At 48.9% G+C, this 24,849-nt stretch overlaps 1 protein-coding gene across 5 annotated transcripts in view; it reads left to right on the forward strand.

Annotated features, from left to right (window-relative positions):
• The window catches only part of STX3 (syntaxin 3), a 404,614-nt gene that overhangs the window by 308,180 nt on the left and 71,585 nt on the right, over positions 1-24,849 (forward strand). For all 5 annotated transcript variants that reach the window (XM_069628893.1, XM_069628892.1, XM_069628896.1 and 2 more), the window contains exon 7: positions 6,645-6,718. In XM_069628893.1, the coding sequence (XP_069484994.1) occupies positions 6,645-6,718 (74 nt within the window). The remainder of the gene's footprint in view (positions 1-6,644; positions 6,719-24,849) is intronic.

Raw genomic sequence — 24,849 nt, forward strand, 5'->3', positions numbered from 1 at the left:
AAGGTGCGGTCAGCAAGAAAGGATTTGATCCAGGTAGTAGCTTCGGTGGAGAAGTTGAAGTCTTTCGCTAGTGTGGCGCACAGTTTATTATGATCTACTACATCAAACGCTGCGGAGAGATCGAGTAGGGGGAGGATGCAGAGTTTCCCTGAGTCTCTGATGGTATCCATCTGGATTTTTAAGTCAAGGAGCGCCGTTTCTGTGCTATGGTTGGGGCGGAAGCCTGATTGCCTCGTGCCAAGGAGGTGGTTTTGTTCGAGGTGAGTTTGGACTTGGTTGTATGCTAATTTATCCAATATTTTGAGGAGAAATGGGACAGTTGTTATTGGTCTGTAATTAGTGGGCACAGTGGGGTCTAGGGTAGGTTTTTTCAGGAGAGGGGTGCCCCAGGCTTCTTTAATGCTAGCTGGTACTAGGTTAGTATTGAAGGAAGCGTTGACGAAGTTGGTGATAATGGGGGTGAGGGTGTGAGCGCAGGATTTGACTACTGATGCGGGGACAGAATCGCCTTTGCAGTTGGAGGCTTTAAGTTTGGCGATGGTGTCAAACACTACATTTTGGGATACTGGTGTGAAATGGAATGGGGCGCTGGTGAATTCCTGATGTGGTCGATTTAGGTTAAGGAGGGCAGGTTTGTTGGCTAGTGATTGTTTTTTGGATGTGATTTTTATTTGGAGTAGTTCAATTTTGGCTGTTAGTGCGTCTTGTATAGTGGTGCACCATTCCTTGCTGGGGATGGTTGGGTTTATGGCTGGAGTGGGGTTTTCCAATTCTTTTAGAATGGCAAATAATTCCTTGGTATCTGAAGTAGCATTGCTGATCCTATTATTGTACGCATTAGATTTGTAGGTAATAGTAGCTGTTTTATAGGTTTTGTTTATTTCTTGGTAGGCTTTTTCTGCCTCTGCAGTAGGATGCTTTCTGTAGGCATGTTCACACGCGCGTTTGGTTCTTCTGAGGGCGATAAGATCATCATTGAACCAGAAGCTAGATCGCTTGTCTGAGCGTTTTGCCTTGGTGGTGAGCGGTGCTATAGCATTAATGGTTGCAGTGAGGCAGTTGTGATATATGTCTGCTAGGAGACAGGGGTTGTCACTGGTGATCGAGGTAGAAGCTAGGATTTTTGAAAGAGGAGGCGTGAAGTTTTCTGGCGTGAGTTTGCGGGCGTTTCTAGTTTCATAGGTAATCCTAGTTTTAGGTTTCTTTTGTGTGGGTTCGGCGGGATTGATTGTAAATACAATGTTATGGTGATTGGTCCAAGTAAGAGGGGAGATGACCTCAATGGTTACGGTGGTATTAAGGGAGAGGATCCAATCAAGAGTCCTGCCTTTGATATGTGTGGGTGCATTAACTAGTTGGCTGAAACCCATGTCCTTCAGGGCGGAGTGCAGTGATTCTGCTTTGGCATCTTGGCTGTCATTGAAACCTAGGTTAAGGTCACCCAGGATGATGTATTTCGAGCTAGGTTTTATTAGTGGAGCTAATAGCAACGGAATTTCAGTCTCTGGGTGGTTGTTGGGGCTAGGTGCTCTATAAATTACTAAAATTAATAGTAGTTTTGGCATTTATGGGAAATTTTACGAGTAATGTTTCATACCCTTCAATACTTTCAATGGGACAAGATCTAAGCTGTAATTTAGTCTTGGCTATAATAGCAACACCGCCTCCTTGTGAGTGGGTCCTATCTGTTCTGAATATGGTGTAGTCGGATGGGATTGCCAGAGTTAGTAGTGGACCTGATGCTTGATGGAGCCAGGACTCTGTGACTACTAGTATGTCGAGCTGTGATTCCATAATGAGGTCGTGAACTTCTATAGCATGCGCCCCTAAGGAGCGGGCATTGATAAGCGCTCCTTTAAAGGTGGATAGTAATTTATTGGGGGTGTCCGGAGCTGGTTTGGAAGTAGTGTTGGGTTTCTGGCTAGGAGTATGGTTTTGATGAGGGGGAGGTACTCTGGGCCTAATTTGTTTGGGAGGTGTGTGTTCATATTTGACTGGGTTGGGGTGGTTGAAGGTACGAGACCTTAATCGGAAGTGTCTTGCTACACCTGTCACGGGGTTAGAGAATTTTTCGGTATGGCTGTGGTGAGGTGACTCTGCTGTGGGCAATACATGTGAGATTGGATCAGGGCTGATAGCATGATGCTTGATGGTATTCAGATAGGTCCTAGGAGTAAGACTTGCGCTGTTTGGGAATGGGGGAGTAGAGGGAAGGAACGGTGTAGGACATGGGATAGGGTGATGCCGGGGGCATGCCGGCTTGCTGAGACCGTTATTATGGGGCCAGTAGTAGTGGGCCAAGCAGTGTGTGTGGTTGGGGAGAATGCAGAACGGGAACATGAGGGGCAACCAAGTTTGCATATTGGATTAGTGTCAGGGCAAGCAGCGACCATAAGGCACAGCGCTAATTCCTCAAAGTGGTCTGTATGCGACCAAAGGGCACAATACAGCAGTCTAATGTGGTCTGTAGGCGACCAAAGGGCACAATACGGCAGTCTAATGTGGTCTGTATGCGACCAAAGGGCACAATACGGCAGTCTAATGTGGTCTGTATGCGACCAAAGGGCACAATACGGCAGTCTAACGTGGTCTGTAGGCGACCAAAGGGCACAATACGGCAGTCTAATGTGGTCTGTATGCGACCAAAGGGCACAATATGGCAGTCTAATGTGGTCTGTATGCGACCAAAGGGCACAATATGGCAGTCTAATGTGGTCTGTAGACGACCAAAGGGCACAATACAGCAGTCTAATGTGGTCTGTATGCGACCAAAGGGCACAATATGGCAGTCTAATGTAGTCTGTAGGCGACCAGTATTAGAGACCGTGAGCACATTTCAGTAGAAGGGGTTAAAATTACAAACCTACAGTAGTTTATCCAGTGCTGGCATGTACTTACAGTACGTTTTCATTGTCCGAGTGGTAGTCTATCGGTTGGAGAATAGTAAAAATGTGCAGGGGGGGTGGCCACGCCGCGCTTCCATGCGCGTAACAGGCGCAGGAACAGGCCTTTGTATGGCCTTCGGACTGGCCGCCGGCGAATCCGCCTGCCGGCGGATCCAGCTGATGTAATCGAGGCTCAGCCTCGGTTTCGCGCCGCGCCCGGTTTGGGCGAGTCAGGCGCCGTATGGGGACAGGGTCAGGCAGGCCCTGTCCGTGTTGCTCGCTAGGAGCCTGGATCCTCTGCTGGGCTGGGGGGGCTCCTGCCCTCACCCCTCGACGAAGAAAGATGGAATGGGGGGATCTGGGGCGCAGGAACAGGCCTTTGTATGGCCTTCGGACTGGCCGCCGGCGAATCCGCCTGCCGGCGGATCCAGCTGATGTAATCGAGGCTCAGCCTCGGTTTCGCGCCGCGCCCGGTTTGGGCGAGTCAGGCGCCGTATGGGGACAGGGTCAGGCAGGCCCTGTCCGTGTTGCTCGCTAGGAGCCTGGATCCTCTGCTGGGCTGGGGGGGGCTCCTGCCCTCACCCCTCGACGAAGAAAGATGGATGCCTTTTTTTGTTAGGGTCGTTTTCTGATCTTCTCGAGTAGTTCTTCTAGGTTTAGTCTAGGGTTTTTGTTTTCATCTGGTTCGTCTTCCAGGGGACATGGTTGTGGGTTGGGGGTTCTTCTTGCTTTGGTGATGTATGGTGTTATTGCTTCAGTTGTGTGCTTGTTGTATCTGGTGGGGTTTGTCCTTCTTCGTGATGTTGGTAGGTTGTTCAGTGTAGTTGGTTTTGGCGTCGCGTTGGTTCGATCTGGTGAGTAGGTCTCAGCGAGGTATGGAGTTAGGTAAAGGGATTTGTCTCTTCTTTCAGTGTTGGTCCGATCTTTTAACCTGTCTGTGGGGGTGTGTTCTGTTGTTGCGGTTCTTAGTTGAAGTTTCGGGGTCTTTGTTCTTTCTTCTCTTCTTTCCCTCTGGGTGGGTCGTTTGCACGGCATTGTACGATTCTGAGTTGTTTTAGTCTAGTTGTTGTCTTGGTCGGGGTATAAGGGTGGAGTTAAGGGTTGTATAGTTATATAGTTGGGTTCTAACAGTGGCTCTCTTTACTCTCCGTCTCCCTTAGCGACAATGCAATTTGGGCACGGCGGCCCTGCTAGGTTTGAGACACCTGTATAGTGGGAGAAAAGCCTATCAGTGTAGTTTGGAGAACACACAATGCAGTTTGGGCACGGCGGCCCCTCTATCTGCTAAGTTTGAGACACCTATATAGTGGGAGAGAGGCCTATCAATGCAGTTTGGAGAACAACCCTGGTGGTGGCACTCAGTCTAAATTTGTACCCATGCTCGTCTCCATTTTTTTAAAACCACCCCCTTTCCATGTTTTCAGAATTAATTTTAAACGCCCCTTATTCCCGAAATCAAGGAGTCCGTAAAACAATTACAATACCCTGATGCTTGACATTTTCTAACCTGCACAGGACAATCGGACATCTGTGTACTGCCCTACTTATCTATACTCCTAGAATTGTTTGACACAAGCATCTTCTGAAGAAAATGTGCACGTGTATGCATTTTTACCTCCCCATGTCATGCCAACTTGGACATATCGCAGACTAGGTAGAAAAACACCAGGCTTATGTGGTGCAGGTGTTTACTGTGGAGTATACACAGGATGATGGGCTTTGGAATGCCAATGGCCCCTGCCCAGTGAGGTGTGACTTGTCAGTGAAAAGGGGCCATTTGCATGCTCCATTTCATACTTGGGTCTGTCCCAACTCAGTAATGATGGATAAGATTTAAAAGAAATATGCAAAAAACACATCCCTTTATCAGTATTTGACAGAGACGCAACCCTCTGTGCTTTAGACTTTAAAAAGCACACGTTTCCTCATTTTCAGGAACGAGGATGCGTACCACAGAACTTTAAATGCAACCTCTGGGGAAACCACTGAGAAAATCTACCAAAAGCCACGGCCATACACCAACAGATCCTCTTGGGCTTTACATTGGCATACAATACAATACAGTGGAACATGAAATTCTGTTACAAAGCCTTTACCTCAGTAGCAGGCTAGGCTAGGAGCAGTGCTTTACGTGGGATGCTAAATCGAGGTGAGGGCTCTTGTTGGAGGGCATGGCCCAAGTACAGGTGTACTTACACCAGGCCCCCCCTCGCCTGGGGTAAGGAGGCTGGTAAAAGCAGGAGAGCTGGTGCGCATTGGCATTATTACCTTTGGTGTGCCCTGCCCCTCCTTTTAAACAAAAGGAGGGTCTGGGCGCAGCAAAGGTGACACCAGTGCACCCCATTTCTCATTCGCAGCAGACGGCCCTTTAATTCAGGGAGCCGCATGGTTAACGGGCTGCCTGTGGACCTACCCCCTCCAGCAGGCAACCCTTTAACCACACCACTCCTTGGACTGCCTGGCCTCTCCATTTGCTTGAGTAAAGAATTATCGCACAGCAGACAGCCCATGTAGCCAAAGGCTACATGGTTAAAGGGCTGACTGCAGTTGTCAGCACTTCAGATTACAAAAAAGAGGAGGCGCAATGCCTTTTTCTTTTTTCTAATCCGAAGTACAACTGGTACAGAACAAACCAGCATAACTGAATCTAGCACTTAAACTGCCTGCCCACATCGCACTAGCATTAAAAGCATTGCCAGGCTTCCAGTTCAACCCAGGATTACCCGGAAATCCTTCTGCTTCATCCACATGGTGCTTTTGGTTGCATGGTCCAAAATCCTAAATACATCTGACCTGGAGACTTTCATTCCTTCAAGAAACCTTCAATCAATAAGAAATCTGCAAATCAAACCATTGACGAAGATCCCATTGGGGTCAGATCTTTTCAGGGGAGGATCCTTGACCCAGAGTCTTAAGATTTGAATAGCATTTCAGAGACATTCAGGAATCTACTGAAATGGAGGCTATGAGGTCAACTTTGACTCCTCTAACTCTATCTGAGGTACACTTTCCAAAAGCTCAAGCATTTCTACTACATAGCCCTTCCAAATCTTGAATCAAGTTCTGGAATGTAGAGCCTATTCTACCTCTAATTGACATTGTTGTATCCTCTCAATGCACCCCCTCTCCCCCCTCCCCCTAACCCCCCACTCCCCGATCCGGTCTCGGCCTCCTGGAGTGTTATTTCACAGGTAGGTACTGTCAAAATGAACTATAAATCAAAACAAATGCAATCAAATATAACCCTTGATATAACTATTAAAGGGGAATTGGCATCAAATGTGCTCCCCTCTCTCCCTCACTGGGCACCCATTCAGAGACTGGCTGCCAATTGAAAAAGAAATCTATTTTAAACCCTTACTCCCATCCAGGGGATCCTGTGTAAAGTGGGCCAATGCATGGAAACTAAATCCTCTCCTGGTCTTTAGTCAATGTTTATTTGTATTTTTGGGAAATAAAAATACTGTGTAGTTGGGTGAATCCAGTGGCTAAATGCGCTTCAAGACCACAGTCCAATCTTCCCACTATCTGAGTGGTGGCACCCAAATGACTGGGCACATTAGCCAGAAGTGTGCCTGATCTGCTCTGTGCCATGCGTCTCCCATCATACTGCAGACATTAGAGCGACCGGTATGTCACAGACGGTAGCAGGCACACTTCAAAGCAATTCCCACCTGGGTTTTGTTTACATCACTCTAGCATTTTAATATAAGTGGTGAAGCCTAACTCCATGTCTTCTCTCTTCCCTCTTGCGAACAGCGGGCAAAAGTACCACGGACGAGGAGCTGGAGGAGATGCTGGAGAGTGGAAACCCGTCCATCTTTACCTCAGGGGTAAGCCGCACATCAGAGAATAATCAAGGCACACATGTGTCATTAAGGAATCTGGGAGGAGAGCGGCAAATGTGATCTTGGGAGGGATGTTCTCATCTGCTGGCACAACTGAGACCATGGTTGAATGTTTCACAAATGGTCTGCAACACTCACTAGAAACACTCCGACGGGCGGACCCCCCTCTATTAGAGGTGCCGTTAGCAGCAGGCTTGTGCATTGATAACGGGTCTAACGCATACTCCAAATATAAAGAGGGATTACTCCTACTGGATTTGCGGTCCTAGAATTCCTATTACAAGTGTTTAAGCTCTGAGTACAGTTGTGTATACACCAGAGAGAATCTATGTCGTTGCAACTGTTTGACGTTTTCATTGTGTATTGATGATTCACAATCTAAAGGTACGTGCAGCATCCTCGGATGCTGGGCAACAAACCTGATCCAATAGGATTCCAGGAGATCTTGAGATGTGCACAAACGAGCGCTGCCATTTTAACATGGCCAGTTAAGACTCACCCCAGGAATTCTTGATTGCTCCCATATGTGAGACGATATTTGTGAATATGTAATGTTTGTGTTTATTCGTGTACTTGTCACCACTGGCGGACTCAAAAACCCGAACCGAATGTATTCCCCTACGCAATGGTGCAAAAAGAACAAGTGTGGGGTGAACTGATGTAATGGGGGACTTCCTGTACATGTTGTGCAACACTGCATGAATGGCAAGAACTTCTGCTTTACCCAGTGAAAGAACAATAACCTCGCCTATGTGAAATGCCAGACACGTGAGGCACTGTTAGCAGGGTCGACACAGAGGGTGCAAAAGGAGATCACACGTGGGAAGTTGGGTGCTGCTTTAAGTAGCGTGAAACCTTCTCTGTAGAGGCGCCTGGAAAGTTGAAGCCTGCACTACATGCTGTAATAGACTGTAAAGAATGAGTCGTTTGCACATCAAGGTACCCTTTCCATCCATGGTTAAGTTATGAAGTGGCACCCTGGATATGGGCCTGGTCTGTCGGCTGTGTTCAATATTTGCATACCCTGAGCGGTATGGGTATCTGGTCCAACTGTGTAAGTAGCCCAACGGTAGAGGTCTCCACGGGTTTATGGTAATTTCCTCTAAAACCATTGCATCTAATGCCATTCCAATGACATTTTTCCATCTAAAAAATGTCCATCTAATGCATTTTTTTTGGGGGGGTTCCCCCTCGCAAACCTGTTTTTTACCCTTTAAAATACACCTGAACAAAAATGTACCCTTTAGCACCCAAAAACATGAATTAGATCGACATTGTTTAGATGGAAACATTTCAATGGTTTTAGATGAATTGACTAGATACGGTCTCTCTCCACACAACCATTCACCCCAGATGAATATTCCCAGGAAACAGTCACTGCTCAACAGTTATGCACTGTGCTCCGGCCAATCCTAATCTCTTGCTCCTGTTCAGTGTGTAAATGTTAAGGTTAAAGGCTATTTATACGCGCACTATCGCCACCGGAGTGGTCCCCTGACGGATCTGAAAGGGAAAGAGGGTGGGATGGGATAGTAGGAATGAGCGGGTGAAGAGCAAGAGAGCTGTGATGTGCTGTTGGCAGCATCAGTTCGGTTAACACTGTTCGCTGAGCTTAACTGTGTTTTTTGATTGGTTGCCGCCATGTGCTGTTGTGCGAAACCATTCGTGGTTGGTTTTGTTGTTGCGGTGTAGTGCTTGTGGTTTGTTGTGCTTAAAGAACGGGGCCAGCTCAAAGCGCTGTCCGCCCACATAGCTGTGAGAATGAGGTGCAAGAGCGCACCTATGCCTCCGCACACCGACCAGTGTGCCACCAGACCACGCAGCAGCACCCTCTGTTCCAGGGCACCGCCTCATAGCCACACCACATGCCGACTTGTATACAGCACCCAGGAAAATTGTATTGCTAGCCTTCCCTCTCATTTCACCTGATTGTCACATTCTCGTGCATTGCTGCTGTGTCTGAAAACGAGGCCTTTTTTCCTCTTTAGGAAAGTTAAATCTGGTATTGTTAACTGTCTCACATTAGGCTCTCTCCCCTCTGTGGGTTCCCCACCCTGTGGGAGTTCCTTGTACTGCTCTGTGAACCGGTCTGCTCCTTCTGTGTGTTCCCTACTGTGTGAACCCCCTCTCCCCCTGCTCTGCCTGGAATGAGCGGCGCTGGGCTGGCCCTCCTCACTCCATCCTCCTACTTCCTCCGCACACCATCTGTGCTGCCGTCCGTTTCAACTACCTTCTCAAACTGCTACTCTGTCTCCTATCCTATCCCTCTCACTAAGTCGGGAAGAAAGAAGTTCAAGAGGGACATTCTGGTCTCCAGCCCAGGCCTCTCTATCGATGATGCCTCCATCAGTGCTTCCTCCAGACGGACTCTCGCGACATCCTCTTTGTTGTTCCCTCGTCTGACCTATGGACTCTTCATATGGTCTCAGCTCTCTCTCCTTTCTCCTCCTCTCCCATTAATGGTGGCACTCGGTGGGATGCCCTCCTGGCCTCCTTCCACTCCTCCAAGATCATTGTCTATTTGAATGGCACCATCTTGGTCCAGGACCCTCAGCCCAATCGCCTCCTTTTTGATAGGAGTCTCCCCCGTCTTTTCAACATCTTTCCTTCTACTGCTGTGCCTCCCTGTACAACTCTGGTTCCTCTGCCACCTTTCTGGCACCCTCCTTCTACTCTCTGGCCGCTATGCCACCTCCTGCTACCTCCTCTGCCAACTCTTCGGCCCCTCCACTGGGTGTACCTCAAGCTTGTACCCCACCCAGGAAGTCGTTCACAAGTGGCAACCTACTTCACGTGGCTACTCTTAGCTCTTGCTCTGCTGTCAAACACTCCTCTGATATCTGCCACCTCCTCGAAGAACCTGACCTGGATGTCCTCGCTCTCACTGAGACATGGATCACGTCCAGCTCTGTCATGAGTTTTGACACGCTGCTCCCTGATGGCTACAAGATCTCGCTGTGCCCAGAACCAACCGACCCGGAGGGGGAGAAGCTCTGATCTTTCCAGAGTGGATCCCTGCTCCTGTCATTCCCATGCAGGCTTACTCCACCTTTTGAATGACTGGTCTTCAGGCTCTCTCTCTCCCGGTGCCTCTGACTGTGGCCACCCTCTACAGGCCACCTGGCCAGGTTGCCCTATTCCTCGGAGTGAGCTGACCACTCCTATCCTTGCCTCTACTGCTCAACTTCTCCTCCACGAAAGCTCAACGTCCACCTGGATGTTTCTAACCCCTCCTCTGGGCTCTTCTGCAACCTCAGACTCTCGCTCTCTCTCTCTCGCTCTCTCCATTCTACCCTCTGGCCCAACACACTCTGGGTGTTATCCTCAGACATTCCCCTCTCTAACCCCCTCACCACTCCTCTCTTGGACTGACAACTTTCTGCTTTCCTCTCACCTGAAACTCTGTCCCTCAGACAAAGCCCACCCCAGCACTGCCACTTACCTTCTTGGTCATTCGGCCCATGAAGCGTGTGCCAGTGAAGGCCTTTGTGGCTACATTCTCTGCTCCCCCTACTCCTGCAGCTGACTCGCACTCTCTAACCTGCATCTTTCTATCTGCAACACTCTGGACATCCTGCCCCTGTCTTGAGAATCAGCCTGAACCCTGCCTCCAAGTGCATCTCATGGTATGACTCTGACCTCACCACCCTGAACTGCAAGTGCAGGGTGGCTAAGAGGAAGTGGAAGGCTTTGAGCACATCCTCTGACAAACTGGCCTGCTGCCTGCTCCAAAGGCTATACAGACTCTGAGCTGTCCAAGAAGAGCATCCACGTCCAAGCCTGCGTCTCTGCAGCATCTAACAACACAGGGAACTCTTTAAAACCTGCAAGGAGCTGGTCAATCCTGCCGTAGTCTCCACCTCTCCTCTTCCCTCCCAGGCTCTCTGTACAGCTCTGGCCACTCACTTCACCACTAAAACTCAGTACCTCCTGTCCTTGCTCTCCTCTTCCTCTCCTTCGACATCTCTTGGCCCCCTTTCGGCCAGCTCGCCGCCACCTTCTCCGCCTCCGTTCTCCTCTTTCTCCCTGATAACACCTGACGAGGTTTCTAGAAAAGTCTGATCTATGAAAGTGTTGTCCAAACAGGTGCTCCTCTAGAACCATCAAGGACCACATTGACACCCTTGCTCCAGCCTTGGCCGATTTCTGCAATCATTCTTTTGCCACTAGATCTTTCCCCTCTCTCCAAGCACTCCCTTGTGCACCCCCCTCGTCAAAAAGCCTTCTTCCGATCCTACCTGTCTGGCAAACTATTGCCCGATTTCTATCACTCCTTTCATGGGCAAACTTCTGGATAAGCTGGCCATCTCCCAGCTTACTCTCCATACTGAATCTGTTGGTTGTCTTCATGACCATCAATCTGGCTTAGGAACAGCCAGGGGCACGGCACAGAAACTGCTCTCCTGAAAGATCTGCTCTCTAATCTTGACTCCAGCCTCCCTTCTGTCCTCATCCTCCTTGACCTTTCCTCTGCCTTTGACACTGTCAACCATGCCATCCTGATTAATTGACTCAGTGAGAAACTGGGAATCGGGGATCATGCCTTGGAGCGGCTGACCTCCTTCCTCTTGGATGGGCCCTCTCGGGTCCAAATTGGGTCCTTTCTCTCCACCACCATCTCCACATGTGTTGTTCTCCAGGGATCTAGCCTCTCTCCATAGCTCTTTAATGCCTACTTGGCCCATTTAGCACATCTGATCTCTATTTTCTCCTTTAACTTTGTGTTACGCAGATGACACCTAGCTCTCTTTCAGGCTCTCCTCGACTGCCTATTCTGTCTTGCCCTTTCCTGACTGCCTATCCGCGATTCAGGATTGGTGCACCTCCAATGATCTCTGCCTTAATGCCAGTAAAATGGAGCTCCTTCTCATTGGGACCCCTGCTCCTGCTTTCCCTCTGGCGGGGCTCCTTAGGCTCTCTCCCTTCGCCTTCCTTTGAGACAATAAACCTTGTTGTCCTCTTCAACTCCACTCTCTCCTTTGCCCCTCACGTCTCAGACCTCATCAAGAAGTCTCACTACCAGCTGCACCTCCTCAGAGGTATTCTTCCTTTTCTCACTTCCCCCAGAAGCTCACTGTCTCCAAAGCTCTGGTTCTCTCTAGGCTGGACTACTGCAACAGCCTCTTTCTCAATCTGCCTTCCTCTACTCTGCGCCATCTGCAACTAATCCAGAACAGAACTGCAAGGCTTGTCCTTGGCCTCAAACCCAGGGACTCTATCTCTCCAGCACTAAAATATATTTAAACTGGCTCCCCGTGGCGGCAAGGATCAAGTTCAAGACCCTCTGCATCGTCCACAAGGCTTTCTTGGGCTTCGGCCCACACTGCATCCAACTCAAAGATGACTTCCTTCTCGAGCCCTTCCAACTCTGAGGGTCAGACGCTTCGCTAGGCAGAGAGTGGGGGTAGGACTCTCTCCTGCAGGTTCCCCCCCACCTTGTCCCTCTCAAACTTAAGCTGGACCACCTGTAGTTCTGGAAGCAGCTCAAGACCTTCCTATTCTCCTCTGCTTTTCTCTCTCCCTCCCCTGCTGACCTACATGTTTGGCGCACCGACTGGTTGCCTGGCTACCCTCTCAGCACAGCAGGTACCAGGCTCTTCCATGATCAGTCTCGCCTGCACTGCATCTGGGCCACCACGCACTTAGGGGCTGTAATTGTAACTTCTACCGTCCCCTGCCTCACTGTACATACCAAGAGCCACACTGCCCTGGTTGCACTTGCTCAGAGCATTGCTGCACTGATCGCACTTCCCCTACCACCTGCACTTTGGTGCTGTCGCACTTGCACGATCTGAATGTCACAAGGCCTAGTAAAATCGTTTGTATTGTCCTCCCTCTGTCTTCCTTTCCTTGTTCCGCCTAGAAACATTTGTGTACAGGTGTGCTATAAATGACTTGTGTAATAATATCAATTCTATCTGTAATCCAAACACACAGACGACAGCTTTCACCCATCCTCTCTCCCGCCTCTTTCACCCATCCACTCTCAGTAGAGAGCACAGCGGGTTATACCTTTTAACATTGGTCGAGGCCTAGGGAATGCCTGGTTTCCTCTCCGCACCCTATACAAAGGTTGTGTGAAGTGAAAGCCTGAGGCCCAAATGTAGAACACCCCATTTAAGTACTGGCCAGGGTGCACTAACAATTTCATGTGGCAAGAAAAGGTGTGCAATAGGTGTTTGCCCAGAGATCATGCCAATGATCGCTGCTGGGTGTTCCAAAAACACTTGGGTAGCGCAGTCAAAGGCACTAAGCAGCATACACCATGCAGGCTGAATCAACACAGGGCAAGTCCAGCTTTCATACGCAGGAACTAGTGTGGGGGATTTGGACGCCGGGGTGAAGCCTGACCTATGAAAGTCAGATGAGGGGACCCAATGGCAAGGCCTTGCAGCAGATCCCCAGTTCATACGGCTCATCAGGATGTTTTATAGAGAAGCCCCTGGGCAATCGAGAGGCTGCTTATAGACCAGCCCAAGAATAAAGACAAGCACAACAGTAGTCGAGACAAAGGCATGGAGGGGTCTGGGATTGACCCACAAATGCAAGGGCACGGTGTACATCAAAGCTGAAGCAGAAAGCAGTGATGCTGGGAAATGCAAACCACCCACACAAATAGCCCATAAACATTGGGACAGAACAGGGTTACAAAAAGTCCACGTCCACTTATAAGACAGGCGCGCACACAGAGGCGCACACCTTTTGCAGCAAAAAAGCCTAGTCGACATTTTGGACTTGGACAAAGATTGAGAGAACGGGGATGACGGAGGTAATGAATTTTTCATGATCTTGCCGCTGGGTACCCTTCTAGGCAGTAGAAGAATGGAGCATGGCGGATTTTAAAGAAACTGTCTAGAATTATTACTTTTATGGAGCAACATGAAAGTTCAGGTCAGAAGAAAGACTTGGAGAGTTACCAGGAAGAGCCTTTAAATAAAAATGGCTGGATGACTCTTACCTTGATCAAGGAGATCATGGGGATACTGATTCACATCACAGGGGAACCCCAGCCATGTAGACCCAGACAACTGCATCCTGGTCGCCCCTTAGGAGGAAGACTCTCCAGTTGCATCCTCCCCAACAGAGGACAATTATCAGTACACAGTCCTATTAAAGTGGGTGGCAGAACATCTGGGTACTCAGGCACAGCAGCTGGAGGAGAATGTTGACTTCCTTGAGAACCTCTTAGATGAAAAGAAACCGGATTCCCTTTTTAAGCATAGTACTCCCTCCTTTATTGAACTAGTCGCTACCAAACAAGTTAAACCTGTGGTGGAAAAAAGTACACAACCTCCCCAACAGATCCAATGTGCATTAGGGGTAATCTGGCTCCAAGTTCTCGAGCTGTAAATACTGCCAGGAAAAGAGCTAATGCACCCTTATCTGTAATGGAATACTCTCCCCCCCCAGATAAAGTAAACATATTTGACATATCACAACATCTGCGGTCTAGAGTGTTCGGATCGCCAATGCTATGACACTCATGGCCATCCATGGGGATGTCTAGTGGGATGATATGTAAGCATAGGGAAAACTGATTCCTCCAGATGTGTAAGCTACTTAAAAAAGAATAGTACAGGAGGTGGAAACAAACTGCTAATGTAATTATAAAGAATGTATTGGATGCTATACAAACATCAGGGCAACGGGCGGCATGTGCCATGGTGATTAAACACCACGGCTGGCTAATAGGGACATGATTCAAGGTAGAGCCCCAGGCAACTCGACTAGACCAGCCGTTAGGGAAAGCAGTTGCCTATGCTTTAGAGACTTTACAAAAGGCCATTCCTACCCTCAAAACTCTAGGACAAATGTCAGAGAAAAGTCCAATTTAGAGATTCCTCTGCTAATTGACAATCCTTTCAAGAGACGATTTCTACCCAGACAATTGTCCATCCCATACAATCATCTAGTGCTGGTTGTTATGGCGGTACACAGCCACAGCAATGTGCCTGCAACACAGAAGAAACCAAGTTTCCTGATTCAAGAAACATGGTCCCATCCTATGTTATCGGAGTAGATGGATGAATAATCTAATTCCCCCAAGCAGGGGAGGGGGGGGGGATCAATCTGACCAGTGGGTGTTGGACACAGTAGCCCAAGGTTACTACATGGAACTATTAGACGAGCCGTGCAATTTATAACTGCGGGACAGAAAGATGCTGCGCAAACACTCAAACCTCCTAGAAAAGGAAGTTAAGGCGCTACTCCTAAAGGATGCCATTGAGCCAGTTCCATGATACCAGGCAGAAATTGTCATTTTAGTCTCCATATCTTGGAATCAAAAGAAAAGAGGCCAGTAATAGGCCTTTTGTTAGGGAGAATTTTCATTTCTGTGCCAATTCCCTTTAACCTTCGAGACCCCAGCTCTATTGCTGGATTCGGGGCTTTTTCATTTTTACTCCTGAGTGGGTCCTTTTTCGCACCTCTGTCACTGAGAAGTCTCTTGGTGTTTAACTACATTTTCTTGGGTGAACTACTGTTCCCAGGAGTAGTAAGATGATCCCCATCTTAATTACCTTTACCTTATGGGTCCAGCACACACCACCCAATGTGGAGTGCTGGGGAGGGGGGTTACATAGTAATTCCTTTAACCCATTCCTTATGTAACATTATGTTACACTAACTCACTTGAATGGCTGGTGGCACTGATTTCTGTTTTACTATCTAGTGACCTGTATCTGCAGGCTGATATCTTGTCTGCAGTGCTGCACCCAAGGGTGACCGTTTTCTCAAAATGGCCCCTGTCTTCTTTTTTAGACATTTCTTGGTAGTTTGTTTCTTCTGGGCTTTTACTCTGTTGTTTGCATCAGGTTTGAGTCCTTTGTGTAGTTTGGATTTGGCGGGTTTCAGCCCTGAAGCCTGCCCAGGCTTCAGTGTGTCTGCAAAGGCAGGAAGTGAGGGAGGGTCCCAAAACATCTGTCATTTGTCCATAGGTGTGCCTGAGTAAAACCAGTTCCAATTGGCCAGCTGGCTGTCCTTTAGGACAACCACCCTGCTGTGTGATTAACAGCCTAGGGCTATGAATGAATGTGAACTTGCATAAAAAGTGAGGTTTTTGGGACTATGAGCAGAGTCGAGCACTGGAGGACATCATCTGAAGAAGATGTTAGAAGATGCTAGCAGAACCCTCCCAGACCGTAAAGTGCCCGGTGAAGACCTATAGCTGTGCCGACCCCGTTTTCTAAATTGGCAGGGAAGACCTGTAAAGGGCGACTTCCTCCCTTAGGCTGGTGGGACCAACTAGCCTAGAGACGCTCTATTTTGGCGCAGTCCATGACTTGCTGTGACTTTCCTAGGCTGCAGAAGCCCAATACCTGGGGTACGTCGATCACTTGTGAATGCATTGTCTTCTGGCCAGATCTGTGTGGGCATCCAGAGGAGCCTACAAAAGGAAGAAATCCACATCCAGAGTCCTCTCACCAGAGTCCAGGACCGAGGGATCAAGGAAATCCTAACCAGAGCTTTTCATTCTTCTTTGGCGCTGAAAAAACTGCGCAAAAACCACAAAGACCCGCTGAATCGAGGGAAATCCATTGCTGCCAAGTCTCTCTCTCTCCCTCTCTCCTGAGAGAGCTGCTGCAGGAGCCTGCCAGACATCCTCCCTTTTGTAAACCAAGGACCAGGAACAAGGGTCTACTGCATTTGCATCGTGAAGGCAACCAGCTGGAACACTATCTTCATTTTCAAGGTACTTTGGGGCTTGGATATTTTATCCTTTTGCCATTTGGGATGCTTCGTATCTTTAGGAGTACGATTTAACCCAACACTAAATTCACCTCAACGTACTTGCATTGGCTTTACAGCTTGTGCTTTCTGAAGTCGTCGACTCTTGAGTTGCTGCGATTTCTCTTTTGAACACTGACTATTTAAGAACAATTTTCTAAGAAGCGCATCAGCACTTTGGCTGTCCTGGCTCCCTAAAGGCCTCCTTGTGAACCTATTAGCTTTGGCAGTGCTTGTCTTAAATGTTGAACACTTTAATACTGGGATAATTGACTGCCTACATCCCTTTGGGAGAATCAAACTGTTCTTACAACCTATCAGTCTGTTCTGATCTAACCCCAACCTTTCCTTCCTTCAACAACCCAATATTGCAATGGTAATACTATATAAATGCTATACTGACCTCAAATGACATCACCTCTGGGTGCTGGAACATGTTTAATATATGAATGAATCACTCACCTGCTTTGTTCACTTTTTGAATTGAATCCTACCTTGGAATTAATGTTGGAGCTAATTACTGCTTTTTAAGGAATGCTTTAACGATCCTTGTGTATAAATAAATACATTGTTTATTATAACTTTGTGTGTAAGTGTTTACTTGATACTTGTATTTACTGATTTCATCGCACAGCTCTGCAGCTCACATTACCCCTCTTAAGATGGGCCTGGCTGCTCAGTCACACTACCAACTTGTGTAGTACCAGCCTCTATTAAAAGGTGGGTTACCGAATACCAAGAGAAGTCTTCTGTAGTCCCACACCAGTTGGACTGCACTCATTCTTGCCTAACAACTTTCGACCACCAAACGCATGTCAAGGTGAAGTGTTCCAGGATTGACCACTCTTCAGGAGGTACTCTCAAGCGAGGCATATGTATGAGAACACTGGACATGAGAGATGCATACTTTCATGTAGAGGGGATTGGTTCCTCCGACATATTCCACATATATGACAGGTAATCACTAAAGCTGTGCTGCTTCGGAAATTTTTTGGCTCCTGCGTCGATGACGTCGCTACGCTGTCCTCGAGGGCCTCCATCGAGCCGACGTCACCGGATGTTATAAGTAGGACGCCCAGTTTTTTCTGCGAACATGTTCGCTTCGGAGATCTCGGCGTGCCTCGGTTCTTCTGATTCTATCGGTCCTTTGAACTTGGTGTTGTGTGAAGATATCATGTCTTCGTCTTCTACCCCACGGTCGGGATTCAAGAAGTGTCGGGACTGCGGTTCCAAGATGTCACTTACGGACCTGCATGACGTCTGCCTCTGGTGCCTCGGCGAGGTCCACGCCACCGATGACTGTGACGATTGCCAGTCATTAACGTCGAAGGCCTTGCGGGAGCAGAAGAAGCTTTCTGTAGGTAGGGTTTCCAAACCCCGAAAGTCGAAATCCGCTGGGCTTTTGACCAACGATTCGAAGGGTGACTCCCCGAGACATCGGCGTAAATCCAGGGGGTCTCGGTCCCAGAGTGGTTCCCGCCATTCCTCTGCCTCTTTGAGGCACTCGCGGAAGCGCCGTCACCGGTCACCTTCCTCGTCCGAGGACTCCGCCAGACGACGGGTTGCTTGTCCCAACATGCATTCCTCTCCTGCGGAATGGGATGCATTTCTTACAGAGATGATGGCGATTTTCCTATCGCAGGGCTTCGTTCCGTCCGCGCCTTCGAAGGAAGCCGGCAGGGAACGTGCTAGGGCCACTGCTCGTACGCCTTCAGGCTCGGGCGGTCGGCGCGATCATCGGGAGCCGTCGAGGTCACGATCGGACAAGGTGGATCGCTCTAGCCATGCCCGCTCCAGGTCCCGGTCCTCAACGCTCTCGAGACCGGCGGAACCTGTGAGGTCTTCTAAGAAGACGACGCTATCGGCGCCATGTCCGTCGAGGGACTCTCTCGAGGCTCCGCCTCCAAGGAAGTCATTGGCGCTGAGGCCGTCGAAGGACAAGCTTGGGGCACCGCCCTCGAGGCCTGTGTCGAAGCCATCGACACCATGCTCGACACGGATTCTGTCAATGCCCTCGACGCCTTTTGTGGAGGCTTTACCAGAGGTACCCCGTGCATCAGTGGAAACTCCAAGGAAGGCCCTTAAGAAGTCAGTGAGGCCTGTATTTGAGCCTTTTTCTGTGCCCTCTTCCAGGGATTTGTTCCAGCCTCTGGATTATATTTCTGAGGTGGAGGAAGGGTCTGAGGAAGGTTTGGTTCCGGATGAGGTTCCTGACGACCTATTGTCTGGTCATAGCCAGATGGAAGACCTGCGTCAGTCTTTGCACGACGCCAGTGGTCTCGACACCTCTCTGGAGGTTGAGTTCGGTAGGCCTGAGCCTGGCACTCACGCTGGGTCTTCATACCGGCGGCTCATGTCGAGGGTGACTGAGTACTTGGGGTGGTCTGCGCCACCAGTGGATTTTCTGCAGGACGACCTGACAGATATCTTGGACCAAGGTCCACCAACTGACCCGGTACTGCCAATCCATATGGCCTTTCAAAGAAGGGTGGCGGCGGCTTGGACTGCTCCGGAGAATCTCCCAGCAGTGGGTAAGTCATTGCCGAAAATGTACCGCCCAGCCAGTGGCGACCCCGGCTACTTGTCCATGCACACTACTCCAGAGAGTTTGGTGGTGCAGATGGCTACGGCCCCAGCAAAACAGGCGTCGTACCCTACCATCCCTCCTGGTGGGGACGACAAACGTTTTGACTGTTGGGCAAAGAAAGTCTTTTCTTCAGGGGGTATGCCTTTGAAAGCAGCCAACTCTGTGTGTGCCTTAGCACGTTTCACTCACACTCTGTGGAATTGTGTTTCGTTGGAGGCTGAACATATTCCCGAAGGGGAGGAACGGGATGGCTTTCTTGCCCTTGTACAGGATGGCAAGGATGCCATGTGTGAATCCATTCAATCGGGTCTGGACGAGGCAGACTGCCTCAGCCGGTCCATGGCGGTGAGCACCGTGATGTGCAGATTTGCGTGGTTGCGGAAGTCGGGGTTTGCTCCTGATGTACAAGCCCGGCTTCTCAACATGCCCTTTGATGGTGAACATCTTTTTGGCAGCAAGGCTGACGAGAGCCTTGAGAGGTTGCAGACCTCAAAGGCTGCAGCGAAGTCGTTGAGCGTTGCAGTCCGCCAACCTCCGCCTTTTTGTCCTAGGGGACAGCAATGGAGGGGAGGTTCCTTTCGATACTATTCTACCTTTGGTAGATCGAGGGGGAGCTGCAAGTCAAAGGGGCCAACGTAGGAGTACCAGAGGTGGAAAACGGGGTACTTGAGGTGCCAAGGCCGCTCAAGCAGTTGCCTCTTTGCCCTCAGGCACTGCCGCAGCCGCTTAAGCTCAGTCATGAGGCCATGTCCTGTGGTTCGCCGGTTGGGGGAAGGCTGGCGCAGCATCTTGTAGAATTGCGTGCCATTACTTCAGGTGTGTGTGTTCTGGAGATCATAGCCCACGGCTACGGTCTTCCTTTCTGGCAGAGGCCTCACGACAATCCACCAGGAGATCTCTTTGAAGAGTCTGGATCCGCTCCTTGCACAGGAAATCAAATCCCTGCTGGAGAAAGGCGCCATAGAACTGGTGCCTGTAGCGGAGAGGAACAAGGGATGGTATTCCCCATATTTTTTGATCCCAAAAAAAGACTGGGGATTGAGACCCATCATGGACTTGCGTGGTTTGAACAAGCTCCTCAGGAAGGACAAGTTTGAGATGGTTACTCTTTCTCTAGTCCTCCAGGCCCTTCAACTTCAGGACTGGTTGGTGTGTCTCGACCTCAAGGACGCTTACTTTCATGTGCCGATTCATCCCAAGCACAAGAATTACCTGAGGTTCGCGGTTGGCGACTCGCACTTTCAGTTTCGGGTCCTGCTGTTCGGATTGACCTCCGCCCTAGGGACCTCACCAAGCTCATGGTGGTGGTGGCAGTGTATCTCAGGGAAGGGGGGATTCAAGTCTACCCCTACCTGGACGATTGGTTGATCGGGGCGCGCTCTCCCGAGCAAGTCCTGGATCATTTGTCAGTCACCTGCCACTCCCTTCACAGGCTGGCTTCTCCCTCACTTAAAGAAGTCCCACTTGACACCTAACCAGCAGCTCCAGTACATCGGAGCAGTGCTCGACACATCCCTGGGACTGTGTTTTCCTCCCCAGGTGAGGGCTTCACATTCTACAGATGGTTAACAAGTTTCAACAAGCCTAGAGTCTCCCGGCGTTTGAGTTCTTGAGGTTGCTCTGCCTCACGGCATCCTGCATTCTCCTGGTGCCAGAGGCCAGGCTGTGGATGAGATCTGTGCAGTGGGCTCTCAAGATGCAGTGGTCACAGTCCTCCGGCAGGATGTCGCATCCATTTCAGGTGCCGCCCTCGGTCGCCCAGGATCTTCTGTGGTGGGCCGTCGAAGGCAATCTGATTAAAGGGGCTCCATTTTGGCTATCCTGGCCGGAGGTGACGATCGTGACGGACGCATCCCTCACGGGATGGGGAGCTCATGCCAACGAGTTGACAATGGTGTTGGTCTCCATTGGAGTCCAGACTCCATGTCAATCTGTTGGAGCTGAGGGCCGTCAGGCTAGCACTGAAGGCTTTTCTGTCTGTGCAGGGGAAGAATGTCCTGATTCTGACTGACAATACAGTGGCCATGCACTTTCTCAACAAAAGGGGGTGGGGGCAGGGTCTCTGCCTTTGTGCAGAGAGGCAATGCAGCTCTGGTTCTGGGCCATCCAGTGGGAAATGTCGATCTCGGCAGTTCATCTGGCCGGAGAGGAAAACGAGGCGGCGGACGCTCTGAGCAGGCAGAGCACGGTCTCTCACGAGTGGGAGCTGGCTCAGGAGATTCTCATGGAGATCTTTGCCCTTTGGGGGACCCCACAAGTGGATCCCTTCGCTACCAGTGTCAACCGGAAGTGTGAAAGATTCTGCTCGTGGGAATTTCCTCCAAGAGGAGCCTTAGGGGACGCGTTCGTAGTGGAGTGGTCCTTCCCACTACTGTATGAGTTTCCTCCAGTCCCCGTCATTCCGCAAGTGCTGCGGAGGTTATGAAGGTTCGGTTCCCGGATGATCCTCCTCGCTCCGGCATGGGCCAGGAGAACGTGGTACCCGGACCTTCTTGACCTGTATCTGCCCTCCACGCCGTCTTCCCTACCAAGATGATCTGCTCTCACGGTAGGGGGGTCAGGTTCTCCATCCAGAGGTAAAGTCTCTCAACCTTCATGCTTGGCTTCTGAAAGGTTGAGGTATAAGGATTGGGACCTCCCTGAAGACATGATGGAGGTGTTGCTTTTGGCCAGAAGGCCTGCAACAAAGTCCCTGTACCGTTGCCTTTGGAGAAAGTTCTGCGACTGGTGCAGGGTTAGGAATGTGGATCCTTTTTCTTGTGCCATTCCTGTGGTTCTGTCTTTTTTGCTTTCGTTAGCCCACAAGGGCCTGCAAGTGGGCACCATTAAAGGTTACTTGGCGGCGCTGTCCATATTAAAGCGCTCGTCTGAGGAGTGTTCTTATTTTAAAATTCCTTTGATGTCTCAGTTTCTGAAAGGGCTCACTAATGTGTTCCCACCGTCACCTTTCCAGGTGCCCGGTTGGGATTTGAACCTGGTTCTAAAATTCCTAATGGGAGCTCCGTTTGAGCCTTTACATTCTTGTCCTTTGAGACTGTTGACCTTTAAAACTGTATTTTTTAGTTGCGGTTACTTCCGCCCGCAGAGTGAGTTGCAGGCACGATCCGCTAAGCCACCTTTCACGGTGTTCCATAAGGACAGGGTTGTCCTTGAGGTTCGTCCCTCTTTTCTTCCAAAAGTGGTGTTGAAATTTAATTTAAACCAGAAGGTCATTCTTCCAGCGTTCTATCCTCCTCCGCATCCTGGTAAGGAAGAGGAGAGGCTCCATAGGTTGGATCCTAGGAGAGCTTTAAGTTTCTACATCTCACGCAGGTCCCGGGTCAGCGTGGATGATCAACTCTTTGTAGGATACACTGGAAGGCGTTTGGGACAAGCGTTTACTAAGCAGACTTTGTCTAGATGGATTATCTTGACCATTTCTGAATGTTACCGCCTGGCGGGGTAAGGACCCTCCGATAGGCCTACGGGCCCATTCTAGCAGGGGTGTGGCTGCCTCTACTGCTCTGCAGAGGGGTGTTTCCCATTCGTAACATTTGTGAAGCAGCCACATGGGCCTCTGTCCATACGTTTGTGAGGCACTACTCCCTGGATTCTATCCAGGGCAAGATTTGGCCTTTGGCAAGGCGGTCCTCTATTCTGCAATTTAATTGGGCATTCTAAATTCTTTTCCCACCTTCATACATTGGTACTGCTTTGGGAGTCTGTCATAGATGTGGAGTATGTCGGAAGAACCAATCCCCTCGAAGAACAAGTTACTTTCTTACCTGGTAACGTTCTTTTGATGGGATGTTCCGACAACGTATTCCCCATCGAACCCTCCGAGCCTGCCCCGCTACAGAATTTCTGTAAGGCTTTCTGTAGTCATACTGGCAGAAGATTGGTGCCACACTTTCTGAGGAAAAAACTACAACTGAGGCTACGGGTGTCGTGTGTCCTACTTATAACATCCGGTGACATCTGCTCGACTGAGGCCCTCGAGGACAGTGTATCAACGTCATTGACGCAGGACGCAGATGCCGAACATTTTCCGAAGCAGCACAGCCGTGGTGATTACCTGTCATAGATGTGGAATACGTTGTCGGAACATCCCATCGAAAGAACGTTACCAGGTAAGAAACTAACTTGTTAATCTCAATGTTCACAGGTCCCCAAAAGCTTTTGTGATTTAACTAGGTACACATTACCAGTTCAAGTTACTGCCTTTTGGGATTGCATCGGCACCTTGTGTTTACACCAAGGTGCATGCAGGAGTGGTAGTTTACCTGCTCCTCCAAAACATTCAAGTCTGCTCTTACTGGAACTGCCTCATAATGGGAGAAACACCCAGAGGACAGTAAACCACCTGCACCAACTCAGTTTCTAAAAGCCTTCTCAAACAAAACCGTTTCTTGGAGCAGTACTAAACACAGAACTGCAAAAGCCTAACCCGCTCAAGAAAGGGGTACAAGCAATAACACACAGATTCTCTGCTACCAGATTGGAGCCCAGTTAATGGTCAGGTAGGCTATGAAGCTTCTAGGTATCATTGCTGCTTGCTTCTACATTGTCTGGTACGCACGACTAGCAATGTTTCCTCTACAGCGGTGGTTCTTAAACAAATGCTCACAGAACACTACTAGATGGAACAATCAAGTGGTGGTGTTGCAAAAGTGGTAAGCGCGGTGTGTTGGTGGACTAAACTAAACCTCCAGAGAAGAACTTTCACAAATCCGCCATCACAAATAACCTTGACAATAGATGCCTCTCAGCTTGGTTAGGGAGCTCATTGTTAGGAACTCATTGCAAAGTGGACATTGATACAATAGGCCACTCATCACATAAGCTGTTAGAACACATGGGTTTGTGATATGCAATTGTCAGATTTTGAGAAGTATGTATCTTGGGAGAAATCAGGAAGATGTCTATTTGGATCTTTGGACGCCATTTAATGATCTATCATAGAAATAATTTGTATGAAGGAAGATGCAAGCAAAAGTAGGTGAATTCAATCAAATGAATATGTTTCGGTGTATGTTTGTAAGTGTGTATTCATGTACTGTGTATATATATATATATATATATATATATATATATTTTATCTTTTGGATCTCAGTGAATTTACAACTATAGTAAATGGGTCTGGAGGGTTGGTAACATTATAATGCTATTTTTATCAGATTACTTTGTTGGATAGCTATCGTTTTAAAGAATTAAGTTATTTAAATGATTAGCACACTGTATACATTAATATCAATGTTAGGTTATTGGATAAAATGTTACCTATTAAAGAATTTTGTTGAATATCTATGAAAATTGATAGTTTACAAAAAAGTGCCCTTCATTTTAACTAAGGCTTTATAACCAATCTACTTCTCAACACAGACAACACCACATCTATGATCTACATAAACACAAAGAATAGAACTCCCTTAAATCCCCTTCACTCCTTACACTGCAGATATGGCTTTGGTGCATCAGGAAGCACATCTTCAATCAAGCACAGCATGTTCCTAGGACTTCAAACCTTCATAGCGAACAACCTTTCCAGAGTGCTACTACAAGATCACAAGTGGGAAACCAACACAAACACACTCAAACAGATTTATGCGGTTTGTGGGTCAGTAATGGATCGGTTTACAACAGCTCAGAACGCCAAATGCCCAGACTTTGCATTCAGATACCCAGACAAAAGGTCCTTGGGGAATGCACTATGGATCAATTGGTCAGGGTTATTTACATACTCTTCTCCCCCCCCCCCCCCCAAACAAATCTACCCCACACAGTAGTATACAAACTACTTAACAAACATGTAGCCCAAATCTTC

Source organism: Ambystoma mexicanum, chromosome 12, assembly GCF_040938575.1.
Source record: "Ambystoma mexicanum isolate Mex_15411 chromosome 12, UKY_AmexF1_1, whole genome shotgun sequence".
NCBI lineage: Eukaryota > Metazoa > Chordata > Amphibia > Caudata > Ambystomatidae > Ambystoma > Ambystoma mexicanum.